This window comes from Sebastes umbrosus, chromosome 13, assembly GCF_015220745.1.
Source record: "Sebastes umbrosus isolate fSebUmb1 chromosome 13, fSebUmb1.pri, whole genome shotgun sequence".
NCBI lineage: Eukaryota > Metazoa > Chordata > Actinopteri > Perciformes > Sebastidae > Sebastes > Sebastes umbrosus.
The window spans coordinates 13,719,656-13,742,164 of record NC_051281.1 but is presented as its reverse complement, the minus strand read 5'-3'; the positions used below and the strand labels follow the sequence as shown (position 1 = coordinate 13,742,164).

At 44.5% G+C, this 22,509-nt stretch overlaps 1 protein-coding gene across 1 annotated transcript in view; it reads right to left on the bottom strand.

Moving 5' to 3' along the window:
* Positions 1–545: 545 nt before the first annotated feature.
* myo10l3 (myosin X, like 3) overlaps positions 546–22,509 on the bottom strand; it is a 65,326-nt gene continuing 43,362 nt past the window's right edge. Inside the window, exons 18-41 of the mRNA XM_037789947.1 lie at positions 22,373–22,481; positions 20,398–20,478; positions 18,107–18,231; positions 17,813–17,927; positions 14,640–14,746; positions 12,576–12,989; positions 12,445–12,487; positions 11,516–12,346; positions 10,006–10,129; positions 9,410–9,653; positions 9,188–9,283; positions 8,937–9,030; positions 7,106–7,161; positions 6,851–6,993; positions 6,535–6,729; positions 6,233–6,390; positions 5,672–5,795; positions 5,125–5,422; positions 4,819–5,026; positions 4,523–4,659; positions 3,638–3,761; positions 3,100–3,555; positions 2,299–2,490; positions 546–2,212 (exon numbers count right to left, since the gene is read on the bottom strand). Coding sequence (XP_037645875.1) covers positions 2,108–2,212; positions 2,299–2,490; positions 3,100–3,555; positions 3,638–3,761; positions 4,523–4,659; positions 4,819–5,026; positions 5,125–5,422; positions 5,672–5,795; positions 6,233–6,390; positions 6,535–6,729; positions 6,851–6,993; positions 7,106–7,161; positions 8,937–9,030; positions 9,188–9,283; positions 9,410–9,653; positions 10,006–10,129; positions 11,516–12,346; positions 12,445–12,487; positions 12,576–12,989; positions 14,640–14,746; positions 17,813–17,927; positions 18,107–18,231; positions 20,398–20,478; positions 22,373–22,481 — 4,579 coding nt within the window. The 3' untranslated portion in view covers positions 546–2,107. The remainder of the gene's footprint in view (positions 2,213–2,298; positions 2,491–3,099; positions 3,556–3,637; positions 3,762–4,522; positions 4,660–4,818; positions 5,027–5,124; positions 5,423–5,671; positions 5,796–6,232; positions 6,391–6,534; positions 6,730–6,850; positions 6,994–7,105; positions 7,162–8,936; positions 9,031–9,187; positions 9,284–9,409; positions 9,654–10,005; positions 10,130–11,515; positions 12,347–12,444; positions 12,488–12,575; positions 12,990–14,639; positions 14,747–17,812; positions 17,928–18,106; positions 18,232–20,397; positions 20,479–22,372; positions 22,482–22,509) is intronic.

Sequence of the window (22,509 nt, the reverse complement as noted above, 5' to 3'; positions counted from 1 at the left end):
AATAGGATAATACGTGAAACTTACAAAGTTAAAATAAGGGGGGGTTTTCCTGTTCCTTTCATTCTGCCAACGGTGCATGAATGCAGCATGATGATGGGCACAACTAATTTGCTGAAGGTATAATTTGTCCTACCCTAACAGGTGCAAGCACAGTCTGTGCAAGCACAGTCTGTGCACGTACAGTCTGTGCAAGCACAAGCACAGACTGTACACGCCCACACAGAGGTAGTGGTACCATGGCTGTGTCAGGCTTTTAACTGTTGTATGACGTCAGACACAGAAACTAATTGTGTTGTTGAAGGGTCAGCTGTAGCACAATTTAGCAATGCCTTCATTTCATTATTTATTTTTTTGTTCTTCATTTTATACAGAAGAAATCACATGTACCAATTCTAGCTTTGGTGTTTCAACCAACGCTGGTATTAGCTGTAATAAAGTGTAGTAATGTGTTAATATTTGGTGCATACAGATTGAGTTGGCAGACATATTCACTGTACGTACCATTTTGTCCTATGCGAGACAGTAATAACAAACACAAAACAAACTTTTTTTCAAATACAATAATTTATTAAAGCATCTTTAAATTCTGATATAAAACATTTTCTGATTTTTCTTCTTCAAAACAATCAGAAATCTCAGAAATACAGTCATCGTCAATGGCAAGATCAGTCTCTGGTGTGGCCGCCGGCAGCTGACCAGATCGCCTAATAGTGAGTACGATGTGGAGAGCGATGGAAGACAGTGATGCAAATGTGAGGTAAATACTAAGCTCATTATGTTTGGATCATACTCTTATCATGAACTATACTGTGAGTCGACTGGCGTAGGCATCCTTTGTGTTAATTTACATCCTCAGGCTAGCAAGATAATAAAAGGAACTGAGCATGTCGGGGGGGGGGAAACACACAGGTTATTTCATGTTGACAAAAGCTCAGAAATAGGGCACTAAATGGAGAAAATCAATATGAACACCTTGTCTGAATCTAGATTTCTGTTGTCCCTGAATGCACAAATAATAGAAAAACAAAAGGACAACTGCACCAATACATTTCCAGCACGCTGTTCACCTCGCTCAGTCTGCTTATTCTCCCAATCCATTACTAGATACTCCCACAAATAAATACCCCACCCTCTCATGGCCTCACTGAAAATAACACAGTAAAACAACCTTTAGACACAGACGTACTGAACAAGCGCTATCCTGCTTGTTTCTAAAAACACATCCTTGAACATCAGTTTCAGCTACACACCCTCAACTCGGTACACAATCAAACAGCTCAACACAAAGTACTTGTTCTAGGAGAGAAACGCAAATAGTTTGATTTTAGTGATCGTATTGAGATCGACTGCAGTGGTTATAGACGTTGCATCTCCACTGATGCAGTGGTTAATCATGTTGAATTTTCTTTTTTTAAAGATAGGGATGTGCTTTTGTAGCACATGCACCACTGACCAAGACACTCAACACCCCAAAATGCCTGAAAGGCCGCATCCGCACTGAAGCTTTTAGTCCAGAATAGCTCAAATAAAAACTTTAAATAAGGCAAGATGAGGGAGATACTCTCCCTGGGACAGCCACAGTATATTACACATTAACCTGAGGGAATCTCCATTCAGGAGAACATTCATTACAACGGGCCGCAACACATTCTTTTATCTAGTTTGGATGTATTTTTTTGAAAGAAAATATACAGTTTTGGAAATGAAAAAGTCCTAATCCAGATGTTGAATGAATGTCTGTTTTGAAATGTGAGACATTTGGTTTTCTTGGATATTTAAAAAAAAAAAAATCCACCGAAAGAAATTAATTTCAAGTAAGATGTGAGACATGAGCAGTGTATCTTATGAGAGCGAGTATTGCGTTTGGAGACTGCATGGAGGGAAGCAACATTTAAGCTTAAAACGGAGCAGATGCTTGAATGTTCCCACTTTTGCCACAAGCAGTACAGCCTTTTTTTTTTGTGTCTCTATAGAAAGGAATCTTTCGGGATGGAGTTTGTCTGCGTAACACAATCACTGTGGAGGTGATTTGTTCCTCTTACCATCTCTACATCTTCTCTCCGTGTTTGCTTTGTTATCTGTCGTAGCCGAGTACATTTAGAGTCAATCACCGGATCCAGTTGCTTCCATAACTGGACACAGACTTCACACTGCAGCGCTTCTTCACGATCATGTTTATGTAGGCTTTCATGATCTTTGTGATCTCTCCGACCTGCCAATGTACAGATGAAACACACAGTCAGCAGACATCCTGTTTCCTCTCTCTTACAATCTACTGTACTAGGAAGGTTTACGCACCTGTGGTGTTTCAAAGAGCATTTCTCTCTCGTCCACGGTGATCTTGTAGGTGCAGGGCTGCGGAGCGCCAAAGAAAATGATGTGCTCATAAGGGAAGGTCTCCAGAGGCTTGGGCTCTCCTCTCTTATAGACGGACACATTTTCAGCGCTAACACTCAACCAGAGGTCATGAGGGAAGCCTCCTTCTTTGCACTAGAAAGACACAAACACATAAAAGTTCATCAAACATCATCCAGCATGTGCATTGGGCTGGAAACTAGGGAGACAGGGTTATTACAGTGAACTAAATTTGAAAATGAAAAAAAATATATTTGATGTAAGCTGAAACTAAATAGAAATGATATCCTTTAAGAAAAACTAAACTGAAAAAAATAATAAAAATGATATAAAAACAAACGTAAATTCATTTCAGTTTTAGTTTTTTTAGCTATAATATATCACTATCGAATAAAGGAGACTCTCGTGACACTGAACCACAGAAATTGAACGGGTAGTAGATGGCGCTATGCCATAGTTTGAGACATTATAGCTGACCCTAACAAAAACTATAACTTCTGTAAAACTCAAACTAAATATATAAAATCTAAAACTAAATATATAAAAACTAAAACTAAATCTTTCTGAAAAACTGAAACTAAACTCCAAACTAGCAAACACACTGAAAATTAACTAAAAATAAACTAAAATGAAATTGAACAGTCAAAACTAAACTAAAATAAAAATAAAATTCCAAACTATTATAACCTCGTCTGACGCACTGATCTGATGTGCTGGATGTTGAGGCATCAATCACAAACTTACCTCAACGTCAAACAGCGTGGATCCATATCCCGGCCACTCCTTGATGATGGTCATGTATTTGAGCATGGCCTGGTGCTGGTCCTGCCCAGAGAGGCGGGACCACTTCTCCACGATGCTCGCCCTGGTGGCGGACATCTCCTCCTTTATCCACATCTCCAACATCTGCTCCTCCTCCATGCGCTGCTTCTTCATCGAGCCCGTCTTCAGCCCCCTTCGCAGCGTCCCGTCCAGGAAGCTGGTCCTCCGACGCTCCAGAGTCTGGCCCGACCCCGAGGCGCCGCCCACCTTGGTGAACTGGAGGATGCGACTTCGCAGACGTCCCACGGGGTAGACGTTCTCCAGGCTCCAGGTGACCCTCGCTTTGTCTCCGAACAGAAACTGCAGGCGCATAGCGGCCAGGTGCTGCAGGGTCTCCTCGCGGGCGGGGAAGTGACCCCGGGTCAAACTCTCGTGGGCCTGAAGGAACAGCAAAACGGTTATCATCATGAGCACCAACCTGGGGTTGAAATTAAAGTGTAACAGGAGGAGAAAAACACACCTGCTCAAACATAAACGCAAACTCCACTCCTTCTTTAGGCATGCTCTCCACATCTAGGAAGCAGTAGAGTTTAAAATAGAGTCTCCATTGGCCTTCATCCTCAGCTTCCTCACTGCCAGCAAGTCTGGTGGGAAAGACACAAACCTGTCACTTACATATCTATATGTTGGTCCTTTCTTATCAACAGGTATCCTGTGTAAAGGTCCTGACACACCAAGCTGACAGTCGGCTGTCGGACAGTTTGGGGCCGTCAGTGAGCGTCTGTCAGCCTTAGTTTTTTCGGTGTGTCCCACATTGTCAGCTCTAGTCTGCCAGTGCCAGAGATTTTTTGGCCGATTTAGCATGTTTAATCGGTGGCGGAGCCCGTCGGTGAGAGAAATCACTCTGATTGGCTGTTCAGCTTAAACGAATCAGTGCACGAGAAGAGAAATGGACGTGAGGAAAGCAAGCCAACGAGTAAAGCCAAGAGGAAAAACACAGAAGGCTCTTCTCGTTTTTCATCTTCATCTCATCTGATCGCTCTAGTACACGGATATTTTCACGACAACATGGCCATCTGGAATGAAGCTAAGTGGTGAGTGAGAGTGGTGTGAATGGTGGTCGTCAAATGCCGCTTTGTTTCATGTACGTATCAGTTATTTCATCTCATGCAGACACAGAACGTCAGTGCAAACTGGCCGATGGCTGTAGTCTTTGCGGTGTGTTCAAATGCAACTTGTCGGCCAAGACACATGTGACGTGAGACAACACAACATTCGGCCTTCATCGCCGCTAGTTCTTTGATGTCGGCTTGGTGACTCTGGGCCTAGTAAACATAAATATAATGCAATAATAATACAAATAGAATATGTAATAGAAAGTAACCCGTGATGATGGGTAACATACCTTTCAAATTTAGCCAAAACATCAGCCACAAGAACCCGGCTCTCCACAGCTCTGTCAATAGAGTTGTTGTGTTCAAAGAGTGCAAACATGTTCCTGCTGTCCTCCATGGCCAGACCTCGGATCAGCTTCTCCACCACCTGGACAACATAACAACATAGGTTGATTATTACAGCGCCTCCTCTTGTCGTGTTATAAAACAAAACATCTGTATCAGAGTTTGTATAAGGTAATCCCAGTGATATCTTGCAGAGGAACATTTATAACAGCCTGTGTAGCGATGACTACAGCTGGCTCACCTCTCCAGCGCTGGTGTGTGAGTTAATGGAGATCTTGCAGGAGCCTCCTCCATGGCAGAACACCGTGGTGGTCATTTCCTGTCTGGTGACCAGTGCCACGATTTCCTCTTGAGAGGGAACAAACTCTCTGTTCTTGGTCTTCTTCAGAGACTCCCCGATGAAATGGGCGAACAGTTCAATCTCTGTACCGGGGAACAGCTCCTTAATCCTGAAAACACACAAAGACAAGTAGAAGTTTCTACCCGTCGTAATCTGTGACCATAAGACTGTTATAAATCGTGGTGTTTGTCTGGAAATACGCCGCACCTTTTGAGATGAAACTTGAGGTAGCGTAGGAAGCCTCGGCTGGGCAGGAAGGTGCAGCACATACAGGTGAGGAGATGCCAGTGGGCGCGATTGGCAGGACTGTTTGGGTGCGTGACGTGATTGGTCTGTTTGATCAGCTGACAGTAAACCTCGTCTCTTAATGACCTCAAGTCCTGACAGGTCTGCAGGATTCCCTGGATGATCGGGACCGGGTCGGACACGGCCTCCATCTCCTGCAGTGAGTTGAAGATCTTCACCGCCTCGTCCTGCAGGCTGGTGTAACCCTTTTCCTTTTGCACTGGGAGAGAGAGACAAAGAGGGGGTTTAAACTCCAGCCCAACCAGTACAATTATTTTTAAGTAGTTTCTTTACTTTATACCCAGTAGTAATTAAATCTAAATTAGATCACGTTCAAATATTAATTATTTTTGCCACGATAATGTGATAACATGACAGCCCTACTCTGAGTACTTGCAATGTGGTACACCTAACAATGCGAATAGAGTATCTCCTTTTGTCAGTAGTAGCTGCAGGCCACAACACTCACAGTGGACGCTGACATCTCCGTAGGGCAGAGGTAGAAGAGGGGAGTGCAAAGGATGCTGGGTATATCTCAGGATGGGGTTCCTCCAGTACGTCTGCTCCACGGCCTCCACGTTCAAACTGCTCTCCTGGACAGACACAAAACTGGATCAGCGATCTTAAAGTAAAGTGGTCATGAATTATCTTCACAACAAAGTAGAGCACTCTTAGACAGGCGGAAGTTTTTTAATGAAGTCAGTTTAGGAAATATAACAGAGTAAAGCTAAGAAAAGAGATACAAAATAAGTGTTTTAAAGACTTAAAGAAGATCACGGCACACACTCAGTGAGTACAAGTTCCTCACTTTACTACAGTGTGTGTTCCTGCCAAAGGTTTGCATGACTGAAAAGAATTGGAGTTAAAATAATATCAATCTGTTAATGACATGTCAATCAGATCTATTTGTGAAATTATTATTAGCACATTTAGTGAGACACATAAAGTGTCAAACATTGCACACAGGCTAACAGTTATTAACATGACATTAGTAACCAAACTGCACTATTACAAATTAATCCTGTAATACCTTGATGTCCCTGATGAGTTGTTGTGTTGGCGTTTCAATGGGAACTTTGCTGTCTATCGCTCCCTGTATGGCATTCGCCCACCGCATGGCTTCATTCAGCATTTTGGTGTAAAGACGGTACGAGTGTTTCCGCCCATGGATGATTATATTCCAGTAACCTGTAGAAACAAGGCAGAAAGGGCTTAAGACAATTTAACAAATCAGAAATATCTTTCGCTAGCAGATAAACTTGAAGAGACTAACGCTTAAAGTATATTTCTGTTACTCAAGATGACTGAGAATACTGTTGACCATGAACTGACCGGTGTCCTTGAAGACCTTCTCATCGGGCTGCACCACAGAGCAGAGACTGTTGAGGACCAGAGTTCCCAGTTTGGAGGCGCTGCGCTCCGACGACTTGTAATAGTCCAGAGAGGTAGTGGTGAGAACAAACCAGCGCTTCTTCAGCTTCAGAGACGTGCTTTTGGCTCCTGACTTCATCTCTTTATGTAGCCAGCCTAAGGGAGGATAAACATTATTGTTAATCCTTTTTAATATTTCTAACCAGAGTTATCCTACTGCATACATACATGAAGTACACTAATCAACTCTCTGTGTGTCTCTGTCTGTCTGACTGACCTCTGACTAAGAACTCCTGTCCGTCGACCCTGAAGTCTCCCTTGGATTTCTGCAGCAGGCCGATCCAGTGGTGCATCTCCTCCGGTGTGTCTGTGTTGCAGTGGATCACCCGGTTAGCCGTGATGATCACAAACGAGTTTGGTCTGCGGAACAGGACACATAAACACACACGTAGTTACACACCATGTGCATGTTGTCATATCACCTCAGACTGCACTTTAAATACATCTTTTAGGTTTATTGGCCGTTCCTCACCTGTCGGGGTTGTCTGATGCACAAACAGAATCAATCAAGCCCACATCTAGTGTTCCCTGGACAGAGGAAAGAGGGGAGAATTGAAGTTAATGTATGTTATTGGCTGTTTGCTCATGTGCAAATACTTTCCTTGGTGGGTTTTCTTCAAGGGACACTCAAGTGCTGGAGTTGCAAAATGTAACCTCCCTGATTGAGTTATTTGCTGCTTGTCATCCCCCATCTCTCTCTCTCTCTCCCCGAATTTCATGGCATTTTTTGTCATCATAAGATGCCAAAAAAAAAACGTGAAAATAAAACTTCTTGGTGTCATGTGGGTATAAAAACTACTGGATAATACTGGACGCTTGAGGGTTGGGGTGAGATAGTGAAGGGGTTCAAAGGGAGTTGGGTTGTTGGGAGTAAAGGTCAGAGTATGCTTGAAACAAAGCAATATGTACAATATGTTGTCCGACCACGTCTGAAGGCAAATGTGTGTATCCGACAACCTCTTCATTTGAAGCATACTGGCCCCTTGAAGCTAAAGTTGCTAATTTTAACAAACTCATTTGCTCAAACTGTCACTATATCCTGACAGTAGTATGTGAATCAATATTCTGTTACTGTAATTCTTATTTCTCACCTCAAATATTTTCAGAAACATCTTGTAGTGTACTGTTTAGCTGTAAAATGATAAAGTTTGTGACCCAGCAGCCATGCTGAGATCAGTTGAAGCCAAGCACCGCCTACTGGCTGGAGCAAACTTTTATTACATTTTTATTAAAGTTACTAACTGTAGCTTCAAGAGAGTAGTTTGAAGAGAAGTAAATGGGGGTTTATAGTAATATGAGTGTGGACTTGAGTCACATGACTTGGACTCGAGTCACAAATTTGAATGACTTTAGACTCAATTTGACAAAAGCAAAAAAGACTTGCAACTCGTCTTGGACTTTAACACCAATGACTCGTGACTTCACTTCAACTTGAAGCTTTTGACTTAAAAATACTTGATATCTTCCCCCCCAAGCCCAAAGACTAAAAGTATGTGCATGACGACGGCACCAGAGGTAACTCCAATAGCATCATATATGTTGAGTTTATTTACTTTTTGAGAGATCCTTTATTGATTTGTTTGAGAAGCAGGTTTACTCATGGGGGGAAAAAACTGAATTGAACTGAACAAACTGAATTTCTATCTTTTGTTGTTGAATCCTCGAATATGTGGTGTTTTTTTGTTGAGCTCTGGACTTTTTATTTTTGGTGAATATTTTTGGGACTTGCATTTGATCATCTTCCACTTAATTCCCCAGATCAACTTTGTTTGAACCAATCCGATAGCATCCAATCAAGTTGAAGGAGAAAATCAGGAAGAACTAACGTTACGTTACTGAGCGCCAATTACTCTGTTGTTATAATGACATTACATTACACAACTCTAAGTTTAGGACTTGAGACTTGACTCAGGAGTTGAGTGCAAAGACTTGATACTTGCTTGTGACTTGCAAAACAATGACTTGATCCCACCTCTGATGTTAGTTATACTGTACATAATTGTTATCTTCTTTCTATGTAATGTGGCTTGCATGTTTGTCTTTCCATCATTTGCTTTTTCCAGCTCATTTGATTTCTAAATCTGCAAATGTCATTAACTCCACTGCGATCTTTTAACATCCATAAAGATGAACAATGATACACCAGTGTGTGTGTCTTCTGCTTCTTCAGCTTAAATTACTACATGAACCAAATCTGGACCATCATACTTGAGCTGATTCAGTTACACGCTTCATCATTACTGTTGAGAAATGTTGCGTTGAGGCTGGGGCCCCCGGCAGCCGAGAGGTAAAACAGCACTAACCACTGCATTCTTTGGGTTGGCCTGTTCATGGTGCATCTCCAGGAGCTGCTCGGGGCTGGCGCTGTGGACCCGACTCAGCACATTGAACCAACCACTGGATGGGGTCAGAGGGAGTTCAGGAAGGAAAAGTCAGCAAACGTATAATTGAAAATTACACCATGAACTTCCACTGGCAACCACAAGGGGGAACTTATTTCCACAGAGAGAGATGATGACAAAGTAAAACAGTAGAATCTGTGGATATAATGTACCTGGCGTCTTCTGGAGACTCTGCATAGATGTGGTAGGTCCTCTCTTCAGTCACAATATTCAGTGCATTTTCCTTCTCATGATTGTCCACTATGTCCCTGCAGAAACACCCAGAGTGGAACAAAACTTAGTGATTGTTCTGTTTCTTTTGAGTAATAATATGAGTGAACAAAAGGAAAGAAAATTAAGATTTTTAACCCTAATGACTGAGGACAGGGTCTTACTTGGCTGTGCGGATATCGATGGTTCCTTTCAGCTTCTCTTCGCTGTCGCTCTCAAAGTACATGAGCTTCGACTCCCGCAGGACGAACCAGCGCATCTTCCAGTTGCGCCGAGACAAGGTGGACATTCCTCCTCCTTTCTTGTAAAGCCAACCGGATTTGACAGAGTCCTGCTTGGCCCGAAACCACATGAAGGTCTCGTCCTTCAGGACGCACCAGCGACGACGCCACGGGATCATCAGACCACCTGAAAGAGAGAAAGGTTGCACAGAGCAGAGGGAGATATTATGTTGATTATTAATGTTTGGTGTGAAATCTCAGCATGATAGGAGTAGTAGAAACAGACTTTAACACCTCCCACACAGATATTCACACATATGCATGCATCCTCAAGCAAAACAACAACAATAAACTACATTTAACAAAAAATATACAGTAATACTAGACAATATAAGTACTAAAATATAAATAAAGACAGCAAACAAGCAAGGAACAAAGAAGGCTTTTCTAAAACTGATGAAACAACCAGACAAGCTGCGTTCAGCTGTGCAGAAATCATCAGCATGCCTGCTGGGCAGTGATTTGGTAAAGCTACTCACTCTTCATGTAGAGGTAGCCGTGGAAGTACGGAGGCCCGCCGCCATTCAGCACATTCACTCTCCCGTTGGAAAATTCCTCGTCTGTGTCCACGTAGCCGTCGTTCTCCTCGTCGCTGTCGATGAACTGAAACACAAACACCAGCGTTTATGAAAATCTATGTAACTTGCATATTTGTGAGGTCATTTCAAGAAAGAACTGTTTATTTTCTGAAGACTACAGCAAGTCAGAGTTTTCATTTTGCAATTTCAGTACTTAAATCAGAGCCCAAAATCTGTCTGACCTTGTTGTGACTATGTTGTCAATCAACCTCGCCATAAAACTGGAAAATGCACCCCCCCTACACACACACACACACTCTCCCTCCTCTCCCTTTGACATTTTGCTGATCTGACAGTGTTAGGTCTGAGCTCTCTGCCTGACTTGCAGTATCTGGGAATAGATTCACATGCAGCAGCAGCGGAGCCAAAACAAATAATTGCGACAGTGTTTCGCTGTGTTTCTAACATGCGCTGAGCCTTTTGATATGTTGGGAGGAGATTCAGGCTTGCACACATGCCTATGCAGTTTAGGCGTTGAGTGAATGCGTAGGGAGCCAGAGGAAAGCTCATTGTTTGTCAGTGTATATAGGAACAAAGGCTTAAAGGGACTGTATGTACGTTTTTACACGTACTGTATATGTTTTAATTGTTTTTATTGCCAAAGTGTGAACAGGTTGTAACCTAAACTAAAAATGAGACCTTCTGTGACTTTCTGGGTTTCCTCTACCAAGCCTGTACACTGCTTTTAATGTTAAAAATGCTGGATTTTGTTCGGGGAAAATCCATCGGATGTGACGTCATGCACGCTCGTGAGTGCCTCTAATTTTTAGCTCCGCTACAGGGCTAACAGTGTGCAACCATAACTAACGTTCGGTTAGAAATGGAGTCCGCTAACAGCAACAAACGACCAGCCTCCACCACAACTCAGACTCCAACACAAACTCCACTGAAGCACAAACAAAACAAAGTTATATCTAGTGAAGCTTTTCTTGCAAAACAGGAATTTGATCGACGTCGGGGGGGAAAACTAGGATCAACATCAGCTGGGCCTTCGATTCATGGAGGGACCTTCGTTTGGTTTTGGATACCAAAACGGACCCCGAGCCGGAAAAAAATCCTATTGGACAGGTAAGCTAACATTACTGCCAAGCATGTGGAATATATAGTGATGTTGTGGTTTTAGCTGTCAATCATGTTCAGTCTCGTGTGTGTCGCCTCACTGTTTTCACCGATTCTCGCACGAGTCCACGTAGTGCGAGCACAAGTGCAAGCAACAGGACGCTGACTGTCATTGACTTAACGGCCACAGGTGTCACTGTTAACAATCAATTTATGACTCTTACATAGAGCCCCCTTAAAGTTAGATCTGACGTGGAAAATGCAACTGCAATTCCAGTCACTTTTTTTGGTAAACAATGATCACCCATTTGGATCAGATCTGCAGCATTTGACAGAAAGTGTTTGCTCTCACCGAGTCCGAGCTGCCTCTGAAGGAGTCCAGACTGTTTTGGGTGCAGGAGGATTTTCGCAACACCTCCTCGTCTGTGATATGGCCGTCATTGGTGCTCGCACCAGAGCTCCCATGAGCCTCCTCGAACTCCTCCTGGTCGTAGTCCGACTCTGCGTCTGGCAGGTTTGAGTGGGGTGGCTCCTCGATCACAGGCTCAAAGTCTGACCCCCTGCTGGCTCTCTGGCTCGGCGGCCTCTCTCCATTAGTGACCACAGGAGGAGGAAGAGGAGGTCTGGAGGTTCGGGAGTCTGTGAGAGTAGGGGTGTGGCTCAGTCCGTTGGGGGTGAGTGGGGAGAGCTTTGCTGGTGGAGGAGATGAGGCGGCAGACGGGGCGGCGACTGGTCCTTCTGCAAAGGCAGGCGGAGGAGGGGGAATACTTCGGAATACCTCCTTGTCCAGAGGAACCACAGCCGGAGGAGGAAGGTCAGGCAAAGGAACGCACTCGTCTTCGGCGTGGAAACCCTCGTCCACATCCTCCTCGGCCAGCGGGGCTGTAGACTCGGTCGGGTCGTGGAGGTTCTCCTCGCTCGAGAGCGATGGCTCTAAACCACCAAAGTCCAGGAGCTCCAGAAACTCAGTGGCCACACGGGAAGCCTCCTTCTCCAGCCTGTAGATCTCAGCGTCTCTCATCTGACGTAGCTGCTCGTGGGTGACGTCTCCGAGGAGGGACACGCCGTCTTCCTGCTGCTTCTGCAGACGCTCGATCTCCCTCTCCAGCCGCAGGATCTCCTCCATCTGACGGCTCTCCTCCTCAGAGGTTTGACTGTGGGACAGAGTCTGGCACAGCTCCTTCTGTAGATGGGACAGGAAAAGAGCAAAATTAAATACTTTATGCACCACATTCACACCTCATGATGTGTTTTGTTATGGGAATTTTGAAAAGGAATTACCTTCTGACAAACACCATTTACCAGAGGAACCGCAGCAGAGCTCCTGAAAAACAAAATAAATTAAATTTGGGATGACAAATGTGCAAATAAAGGTCACCTGATCTGAATAAATGCATCTTTTATCACTCTACCTTTCCCCGTCTGCTTTAGCTGCCATTTTCTGTCCTTCCTCTTTCTCCTTCATCAGTCTCAGCTCCTCCTTCCTCATCGACTCCTCCTCTTCCTCCCTCCTCTTCATCTCCTCGTCCATGAGCCTCTGTCTCTCCTCCTCCTCCCTCTTTCTCTCCTCCTCCATCCTCTTCCTCTCCTCCTCTACTCGCCTCCTCTCCTCTTCCTCTTCTCTCCTCCTCCTCTCCACCTCCTCCTCTCGCTTCCGTTTCTCCTCCTTGAGCTGGCGATGGAGCGATCGGGCCAGCTGGCCTCTGTGATGTTTCTGCAGGATGATGGTGGCGACGCGCAGGCGCAGGAAGACGCGTCTCCAAAAGTGAGCGCGGTAGTTCTTCTGGATGGTGACGACGCTGGACTGAACCCTCTTATATTGTTTCCTGGAGAGAAAATCAAACACATCACACATGGCCCCACATTTAATCCAATGTTGTGTGTCACCACAAACTTATATGTGATGTTGCACTGAAACAGCTGTACAATGTTTAGAGTCTGATGAGCTTGTGGCCTTGTAGCCTGCTGTTTAGCCCCATCACCCACACACATGCATTGAATACACACATACACAAACACACGTGACTTACAAAAAGGACCACACACTGCTGTGACTCTCTGACCCGTAGCCCGGCCTAGCCCTCCACAGTAATCACTGCGTGGCCTCCGACTGGTCTAAAGACAGATCTAATGTTACATGTAATAATACAAAGGCTTCACTTGTGTCTACAGGGAACTTCCTCTGTTGTTAGTATGAGCGGCTCTGAAGGGAAAAGGAACTCACAACCTGAACGCCGTCATCAGTCCCATTATGCTCTCCCAACGGAGCCTTTCAGAGGACCGTATGTGACCTTATATGTTTCTAGCATGCAGGTGCAATCACGACCCTAAGGGTGTCTGCAAGTGTAGATTTTTGAGCCGCAACAGTGACGGATGTCGTCTTGTCTGACAGGCAGAGTGAAGAAAACCTGCTGCTCAGGCTGAAAAGACTGAGATTTATTCGGTGACTAAAAGCAATATTGACTGCACTGCTGATCGTGTATCAATAAATTAAAGCTTTGCTGATGCTCACAGATAGCTATGTATGTCCAAGAGTGGTCCAACTGAGGGGCATGACCTTTTGGAACATTTCACATCACACTGCATTTTCACGATTATTTTACTAGTTAAGTGCATGAGACATTGTAACCTCCAGCTTCTCTCTTTTTTTCTCCTGAAGTTGCTTTACGGTTGTTAAAATCATCTTATTCCTCACTGTGTGAACTATAAGATGTTTACACAAGTGAAATATTAAATTTCACTCATATAAAGACTCTATGGCTGCACCATTACATCATATGGAGATATTCTAGATGTCTCGTGCATCATTTTATACACCTTCTCCATTATGTGAAAGAACCAAATAAACTTGTACACAATCAATCACATGTACTCACTTTATTGATGATATTTTGTTCCCCACAGCCTCAAAAATAAATTTTACCTGATGAGGGTCTGAGGACTGAAATGTCATTGATGAAGTGAGATCAAGTGATCCAAAGTGCAGGATTTCACAATGAGACTTGATGATTCCACACACCTGTCTATAAGACAGTAGACACACCTGTCTACTTTCTGGAGTGCATGACCTATTTGGCATCATTGGAAACTCTGGGATCCTGACTAGACTTCTTAATAAGGGTAATAAGTTCAGTGGATTTGAACAATGTACAGCATGAGCATTGCAATAACACACTCACCAGCAAGTCAGCAAGTTTTATGAGATGAAATAACTGTACACCTTTTATTGCACTTGGGAATCTGTGAAGCAACGTCTGCACTGATACTGTCTATAACCCACATACAGTAATTACACACACACAGACACACAGACAAGAAGGTAAACATGTGCAAAGGCATGCACATATGCACATACCACCCCCTCCAGAAACCACACACACACACAGGCCGTACACCTCTATTACAAAACAAACACTGACATCTGTCGCTGCCACTCAGCCCTCCACCCCCTCCCTCCTCCACACTCCACCGCTCACCTTGCCACATAGCTGAGGATGTGGGCGCGGATCACCATGCCAGCCCTGCGCCGCACCTCTTCCCTCTCCTTCTCCAGCCTTTGCTCCAGGGCCTCCTTCAGGAACACCTGCGGGACGAGCAGCGCCACGGCCGACAGGGAGTGACAGAGACACAGAGATGGGGAGGGGGAAAAGGATGGGTTAGTTCCTCTTCTTGATCAGGCTGCAGAAAAGAGGGCCAACAGAGATGTGAAGGGCCCCTGTTGTCTATTGGCAGCACCCTGTGCCCACTGCAGAGGAGGTTGTGGTGCAGTTAAAAAGGCTAGCAGTCTAGCTGCTCTCCCTGACTGCAGAGCAGAGCACAGGGGGAAACTGGCACGGGGACTGCAGTGTTGCTGCTAACGCCGCTGCTGCAGAGCCTCATTGTGTTCAGGCGTCCTTCCTGAGCATTTCCCTACTGCTGCTGCTGCTGCTGCTGTGTTGGTAGCTCGACTGACGTGCACAGGCAGAGAGGCACAGAGAGGGAGGGGAGAGGTAGGGAGAGGAGGGATGGAGGGATGAGGGGGAGGGATGGTGGCTGGTGTCCAGCTCTAAAGCCACACCCCTCCTCCTCGCTCTTATGAAGAAAGCAGAAAAGAGTTTACTTAACCCTTCCCTCGCTCCTTTTTCAAAGTTTTTAACATCTCTGTGGGACATTTGACACCCTGCAGCTCCTCCTGGATTAAAACCAGAGAGCGGTAACACGACAGTATGAAACATAATCAGGTTTCATCTGTCTGACCATGGGAGAACCAGCCAGCTGTGTATGTGGGTTTATGTGATAATGCCATATCTGTTGCTGGCCTGGAGGATCAACTGCTTCTATAAGGGGGGTTATGAGGGGGGCTCTGAGTGGCTGTTTGTGTCCCAGATGTTCCTCTAATCAAAGGATCCCACAGCTGCAGCCCTGCCTGCCTCTGTAAAGTCTGTGAGAGGAGGAAGCTTCCTCTTCGTCCACATCCTTCCCTCGTCTGTAAAACAAATGTCTCACACACACACACACACACACACGCACAATCCGTGCAACGTCACCCAAGCCCCTAATTCTGTGCAACACACTTCCTCTGCACACAATCAGCACGCATATAATTACACACAGATTGTTTCTCCAAAGGAAATGTAGCCCCCTTTCTGTCTCTCAGCCCCCTTTCCCACAACCCACACTACATTTCCCCGAGCCCAAAAATATTACGCTGCCATAGAAAACACAACCATGTGGACGGACTGACACACAGACGGAGATCGAGGCTAGTTTTTCTCTAATTCAGACTCTTTCTATACAATGTAAAGTGGAGCAGTCATCAGCGGAGGCAGCCAAAGGTCAAAGTGTTGACCCTGGATGCTCAATGAGAATGATTTCTCTCACTGAAGTCTGCAATACACAGCGACTCTAGAGATTTATGTTGTGTGCATGTGTGAGAACTTTAATATAGATAGGCATGTGCACATTAGTGGTTACTCAATAAGAACCAACACATCAAACATTTTTTGGTCTTGACGTATATTCCAGCATGTGTGCAGCTGACACTATTCATAGTGGGGTATTACAGCAAAACTGTCCGACAAATTTGAAATGTGTCAGTGATTTAACGGCTGCAGAGGAACCACAACTTAGAGCAGGAAGGAACAGTGGGACAAATGTGGACTTAGCTGATTTCAAGAAGGCTTGTAAAACTGTTTTATTTATATCCTCTTTCTGCTGCATCTATGCTGAGTTCAACACGAAGCAGAGAGGTTTTGCTGTCCCGATCGAACGAGTCATTGAAGGTTAATCATTCAATGGGAGAGCAGAGAAACAGAGAAGGGCTTTGCCCGGAGGAGTTGATGATTGTTGGAAATAAAGAGGCAGAGAGAGAAAAAGAGATACACTGTGTTGCAACAGATGGAGATCGTAACGCTGTGATGACTTTTTTCAAAAAGATGAATGCGTGACTTTCCTCTAACCTCTGCAAGGCTTCATCACCGTCTCCAAATCACTCGCCAACGGGAGTTTAGTTTATTAAATCAACAGCTCGATGAGTGTCAAGAGGCTAACGCTCTTCCAGCTACAATAAGGCTGCCTCAGGATTACCGTAAACCCCCGCGCTGGGCTACAGTTACAGTAACAGTTGTTGGTGTCAGGGGTTTTTAAGGAGTAGCCATGTAACTCTGCGGTTGTCAACAGGAGAGCAGAAGATTGACCACAACCGGCCAGAAACATCTTTGGGACATGAGTCACAGCTGGGGCCGTCCAAACTGTGGCACACATTAACAGCTCGGGAATGACAGCAGCTTGACTTCTTCAGACAGAATCACCACGTTGAACCAAAATGCTCTCAGGACATTCTGCATGAAATGGCCCGTATCCCATATATTTAAAAAAAATATCTGTATATTAGGGCTGTCAAAGTTAACACAATAATAACGCGTTAACGCAAATTTGTTTTAATGCCACTAAGTTCTTTAACACATTAACACAACTTGCGATTTTTAGGTTGTAGCGGGCTCAGTTTTAAAGCTAGAGTGCCATATTAAACTAGAAACCCTGAGGAATCCATTGGTACCAACCATGTCATACTAGCTTGTCCTGAAGGAGGTTAAATAACGCTGCAAACCTACGCTAAATTTTGGTGAGGAAAAACTGTCATGGCCATTTTCAAAGGGGTCCCTTGACCTCTGACCTCAAGATATATGAATGAAAATGGTTTCTATGGGTACCCACGAGTCTCCCCTTTACAGACATGACCACATTATGATAATTACATGCAGTTTGGGGCAAGTCATAGTGAAGTCAGCACACTGACACACTGACAGCTGTTGTTGGCTGCTGGCTGTTAGAAAGAATGCAAGTTTAAGGCACTTCTGCAAAGGCTTCACTTCTCAGACCCCGGAGGTATCCGCCTGGTTCACACAGTCGCATTATAGGACTCGCCTCCCATTTTGGAGACAGAAAGCAGGACCCCGCAAAGTAAAACATAACATTTTAGGGTTACCATTTTGTTTCTGGATAATGTTGGGATACAGTTGAATGTAAGGTTAAGGGTTGGGGCTGGGTTTGGGTCGTGGTTATGGTTGCTGCTTTGAGTACCCAGGGCATGAAAGCAAGTCAAGGCAGTGTCCTTCTAAGTGACAAAAACAAGTTTGGGCATGTGTGTGTGTGTGTGTGTGCGCTCCACCTTTGTCTTCCCCAGTTGCCACTGTGTCTGGGTTTTGTCATGAAGTGTGAGAAGCTCCGAGCAGCTCTGCTTCTCATCATCTGAGTGGATTTTGTTCTTCAGGATCATCTTGTACCTGTGGAAACACACACATAAACACACACACACACATTTAGATAAACAGAACAGCAGAAGACAAATATTTGGGATTTCAGCACTTGAGAGATTGTTTGTTTTTTTCCAGTTGTCCAACATGATTCAACCACTTCTAGGTGACTCATCAGCTTTGGTGTGTGTACAGCATTTTTTGCTGACCTGCTGTAGAAATCCTTGAAGGTTCTACGGACGGGGAATCCAGCCCTGCGGATCTTCACAGTTTCCAGCATCCCAGAGTATCTCAGCTGGTTCAGGACCACATCAGGATCAAACAGGTTGGCCTTCTGTAGATGACAATAAAAAACGGTAGGAAAGACACATACAGCCAGTGTCTGATAGGAAAAGTGCTGGATCAAAGAAACATATGACAGAATAAAACAGATAGATCTGCACACCAAGCAGCTTAAATACCCATACTGCATACACAACGCACAAGTAACATACTGTAGAGTATATACTGGTATGTTCCTTATATACCATCATCTTTTTTATGTACCTCTCTGTAGCATTGCTATACTATCTATCTACTACTATACACATGTGTAATAAGTTTAATATATAATGTATTCTCTTGTTAATATTTGATTATTTGAAACAGGTGTGGTATGTCACGTGTGCGTTGTGTATGCAGTACGGGTATTTAGGATGGCGACTCCCTGCACTTATCGAAATCATGCTTGAAACGTCACAGCAATAAAAATACTTCTAACAGGAGCTTCTTGTGGGGCGGATCTATCTGTTTTATTCTTCTGTAGATGACAAACAACAAAGCAACATGACAACAAACAAAACAGCTCATTCATTCCTCTCAAAGGATAATAACACTAACAGTTCTATGCTTACTTGATTAAGTCATTTTCAGCTATGCATTGAAAGTAAAACAGGCCTTATTCAGCACAACTGGTGTTTTGGCGAGTGGAAGATATGGGACAGCTTTAGTGCAAATATAATCCTCCGGTGTTGAGCCCACACACCTCTTCATCTTACTGCTGCTGAGTCACATTAAACTTGAACTAAAAAGTAAATTACCCTGGGGAGTGCTATCATTTTACATTAACAATCAGGTTACTGCAAAGAAAACACACACGAGAGAAACCTGATCAGTGTTGAGCAAGACCCGGCCAACCGGGTTTTCTTTCTGGGATAATCAGCTGCATTGTTCACAGCTCTGTGTTACCGATGATCCTCAGGTCTGCTTATCAGAAAGGATCTGTGATGTCTGCCGCCTTACACCTCTACACAGCCCGCCTGATCGCTCTCAGGGACCGCACGAAGGAGGCCATTGTCACCCAGAGGGCACACAGCGCTGGATAAGCCCCACACAGGACCACAGCATTCCCCAAATGTGTCAATCTAATTACAGGCTAATGCTACTATGCATGGAAACAGACTGGATACAAAGGCACACTTGCATGTGTTCATAATCAAACACACACACATAAACGTGCACCACTCTGAGCTCTGAACTCTGCTCTTTAGCAGAGGATTTAGGCAGCTGAAAGAGGTACGCCGTGTTGACTTGTTTGAGTGAATACAAGCTGACCCGTCCCTCGGTGACATTTTTTCCAAAGGAGGGTGGCTGCATGTAAATCATACAAATACATTGTGTGTATGTGTGCTTGCATGCACGCAATCCTGTCATTCTGCAGGATTAACAGAGGCACGGCTTGTTCCATCTTGACCGACCGAGGCCAGGTGAGCGAATGAGGGGCAGAGCCAGAGAGAGCAGAGGACGGGCGAGAGAGGGAGACAGTGCAGTTTCCATGCTAATAAGTAAGCGAGAAGGTGTGGAATGGCGCAAGGAGTGGGAGGAAAGAGGACAATCACCGCACTGTGTACATTAATAACTAACAATAACAGAGAGAACGCCACTGGATTACAGAGCAGCCAGTTCACGCAGAGAATAAAGAAACACAATATAACCGATTCTCCAACTATCCAATATCAGTAAATTGGATAACAGTGCAGTTATGTGGTAAAGTGTAGTGGAGGGGTAGTTGGCCTAGTAAATAAACGTCCACCCGGCTGCACCACAGCCACAGCTCTGTGGTCTTATCTTGGCATTCCACTGATGCAGCCAGATCAGCAGAGCATCAGCCAAGCCGCTGCAGCTGGAGCGGCCAACAGTGACCTCCGACCCCCTGGTAAAGGGGATAAAGTGGCAGGAATGTGCTGGCACACAGCCCTTTTATTTGGGGAAGCACAATGAGAGTATTTGCACCGAAGCAGGAGAGCGTTATCAGTTTATTAGTGAAGAGAATTTGCAGCAAAAACAAAAGTTACTTTTCAAGTGGAACATTTATATGAGTGCAGATTAGCTCTGGGCAGTGGGAGCTATGAATAGCACCAAGGAGGTTTAACTTTTGCAGGCGCTGACCTTGACAAGACCTGGCAGGGTTTCTGACATTTTCTTTTTTTTTTTTTTGTGCAATGAAATTTGCATGACCTACCTTGTCCATGTTTGGTTTGATGCAGCGTACAAAAAAGGGGTTGGAGGCACTTAATGTGGCCATCAGGGAATGGAGAGAGTCCTGAAACACATCAGCAACAAGAGGATTAAGATCAAGACAGCAGAGAAGCTATGATATCAACATAAGTTATTCAGTCCAAATATATTCCTTTATGTCTATTTATTTATGCATGTGCTTCTCACCTTGTGGACGATAATAAAAAGTACCAAGACAAGTTTAAATCCAGACAAGCCTGACTTTATTATTTGTCCAGTACTTGAATGAGGGATCGCTGCTTTAGAATCAAGAGAAATGTCATCTTATTTTAGCAATCTCATAAAACTAACTAACTTCTGTTGAAACAGGTTGAAATTGTCTCTCTGCAATGGCAGATTTTCATTTGTTTTAGAAACTAAGATGTTTAGAACTCAAGAACAGACACATTACTTGATAAGATTAAGTTTTTTGCAGTGTTTGCATAAATGCAAAATGTTAAAGAGGACCTATTATGCTTTTGTGCTTTTTCCCTTTCCTTTAGTGTGTTATATTGTTTTTTGTGCATGTAAAAGGTCTGCAAAGTTACAAAGCCCAAAGTCCAGGCCAAAGGGAGTTACTCTCCCCCACAGAAACACTGCTCCTGAACTGCCTGAAACGCCTCGCTTGAAGTCCCGCCTTTTCTTCCGTAACGTGGTGATGTCACCAAGTAACACAATTGCATAATACCTGCCTAGCAGCTAGGTTGGCACGCCCTCAAACAAAGCTAGTTAGAGTGGAGCTGGAGCGGGGTCTGAAGAGGTTTGGTTGACCAACAGTGGGCCAGCTGACCAATCAGAGCAGACTGGGCTTGTCGGAAGTGTGTGTGTGGTGGGGGGCAGGAGCTCAAACAGAGCGTTTCAGACAGACGGTGAAAAGAGGTGCTGCAGCACAGACGGTATGAGAAAAATAAAGTGTTTTTTGAACATTAAATCATGTAAACATGTTCTAGTAGAAACCCAAAATACAAGTATGCACCTGAAAATAAGCATAATAGGTCCTCTTTAATCTGCAAAGTAGGAGTAAAAAGTACAATATTTCTCTCTGATATGTATGAAAGTATAAAGCAGCAGAAAATACAAATACTCAACTAAAAGCACCTCAAAATTGTACTTAAGTATAGTACTTGAGTAAATGTACTTGGATACTTTCTAACACTGTTACAGGCCTATTGTAGAAGAAGTTTTCAGACTCTGCTTGAGTAAAATTACCAAAAGAAATACTCCAATACAAATAAAAGTCCTGTAATTAAAACAAATATAAAGATAAGTAAAGGTGTGTATAAGTATTCTTGCCAAAAGCATAAAAAAGTACAGATTAAATGTAATTTGATACTTTCCATCTCTTGCAGAGTATTACTCCGTCCATATTTACCGTAACACACACACACACACACACCCACACACAAACACACACACACACACTCGGAGGACCCTTGAACCTTACAGGCTACGTCCTCCTCGCTCTCCTCGCTGCCTCAGACAGTCTGTCTCCAGCGAGGCCTGGCCTGGCAGAGCTGAGCGTGATTGGCCCCTGGTTGGCCCCTCTCTGCCCAGCCATCAACTCTAATCCCCAGGCTTTAGGAACTGTAGGCCAGGGCAGCCGGCCAAATCCTCCCCTGCTCCTTCTCTCCACACTGCAGTTAGGACATGCTAAGATAAGCCCTCCGCTGCACCCCTCTCCACCGCCACAACCACATATTTCATACTCCCCATCACCCATTATTCTCTGCAAATCAAATATACTGGTTGCATTCTCCTTCCCCCTCCGTCTCTGCATGATTTCTATCCTCTTTTTTCGTCTGCGCCCCCGCACTCACACTCATCATGCCGAGACAGTCAGCCAAAAGATCTTCATATGCAGCAGCACATGGGGGACAATTAAGTCGTTATCTGCGTGGTGACACAATCATACAATCAGATCGTGGAAGCTTCGGTCTCACCCTGAACTGAGAGCTGACGGTGGGCTTGCGTCGGGCCGTGCCCATCTTCAGGGTCTCATCTCCATTTCTGCTACCGACGCGCTCAAAGAGGTCATAGATGAAGTCGAGCCTGCAGACACACAGTGCAGTGATTAGAA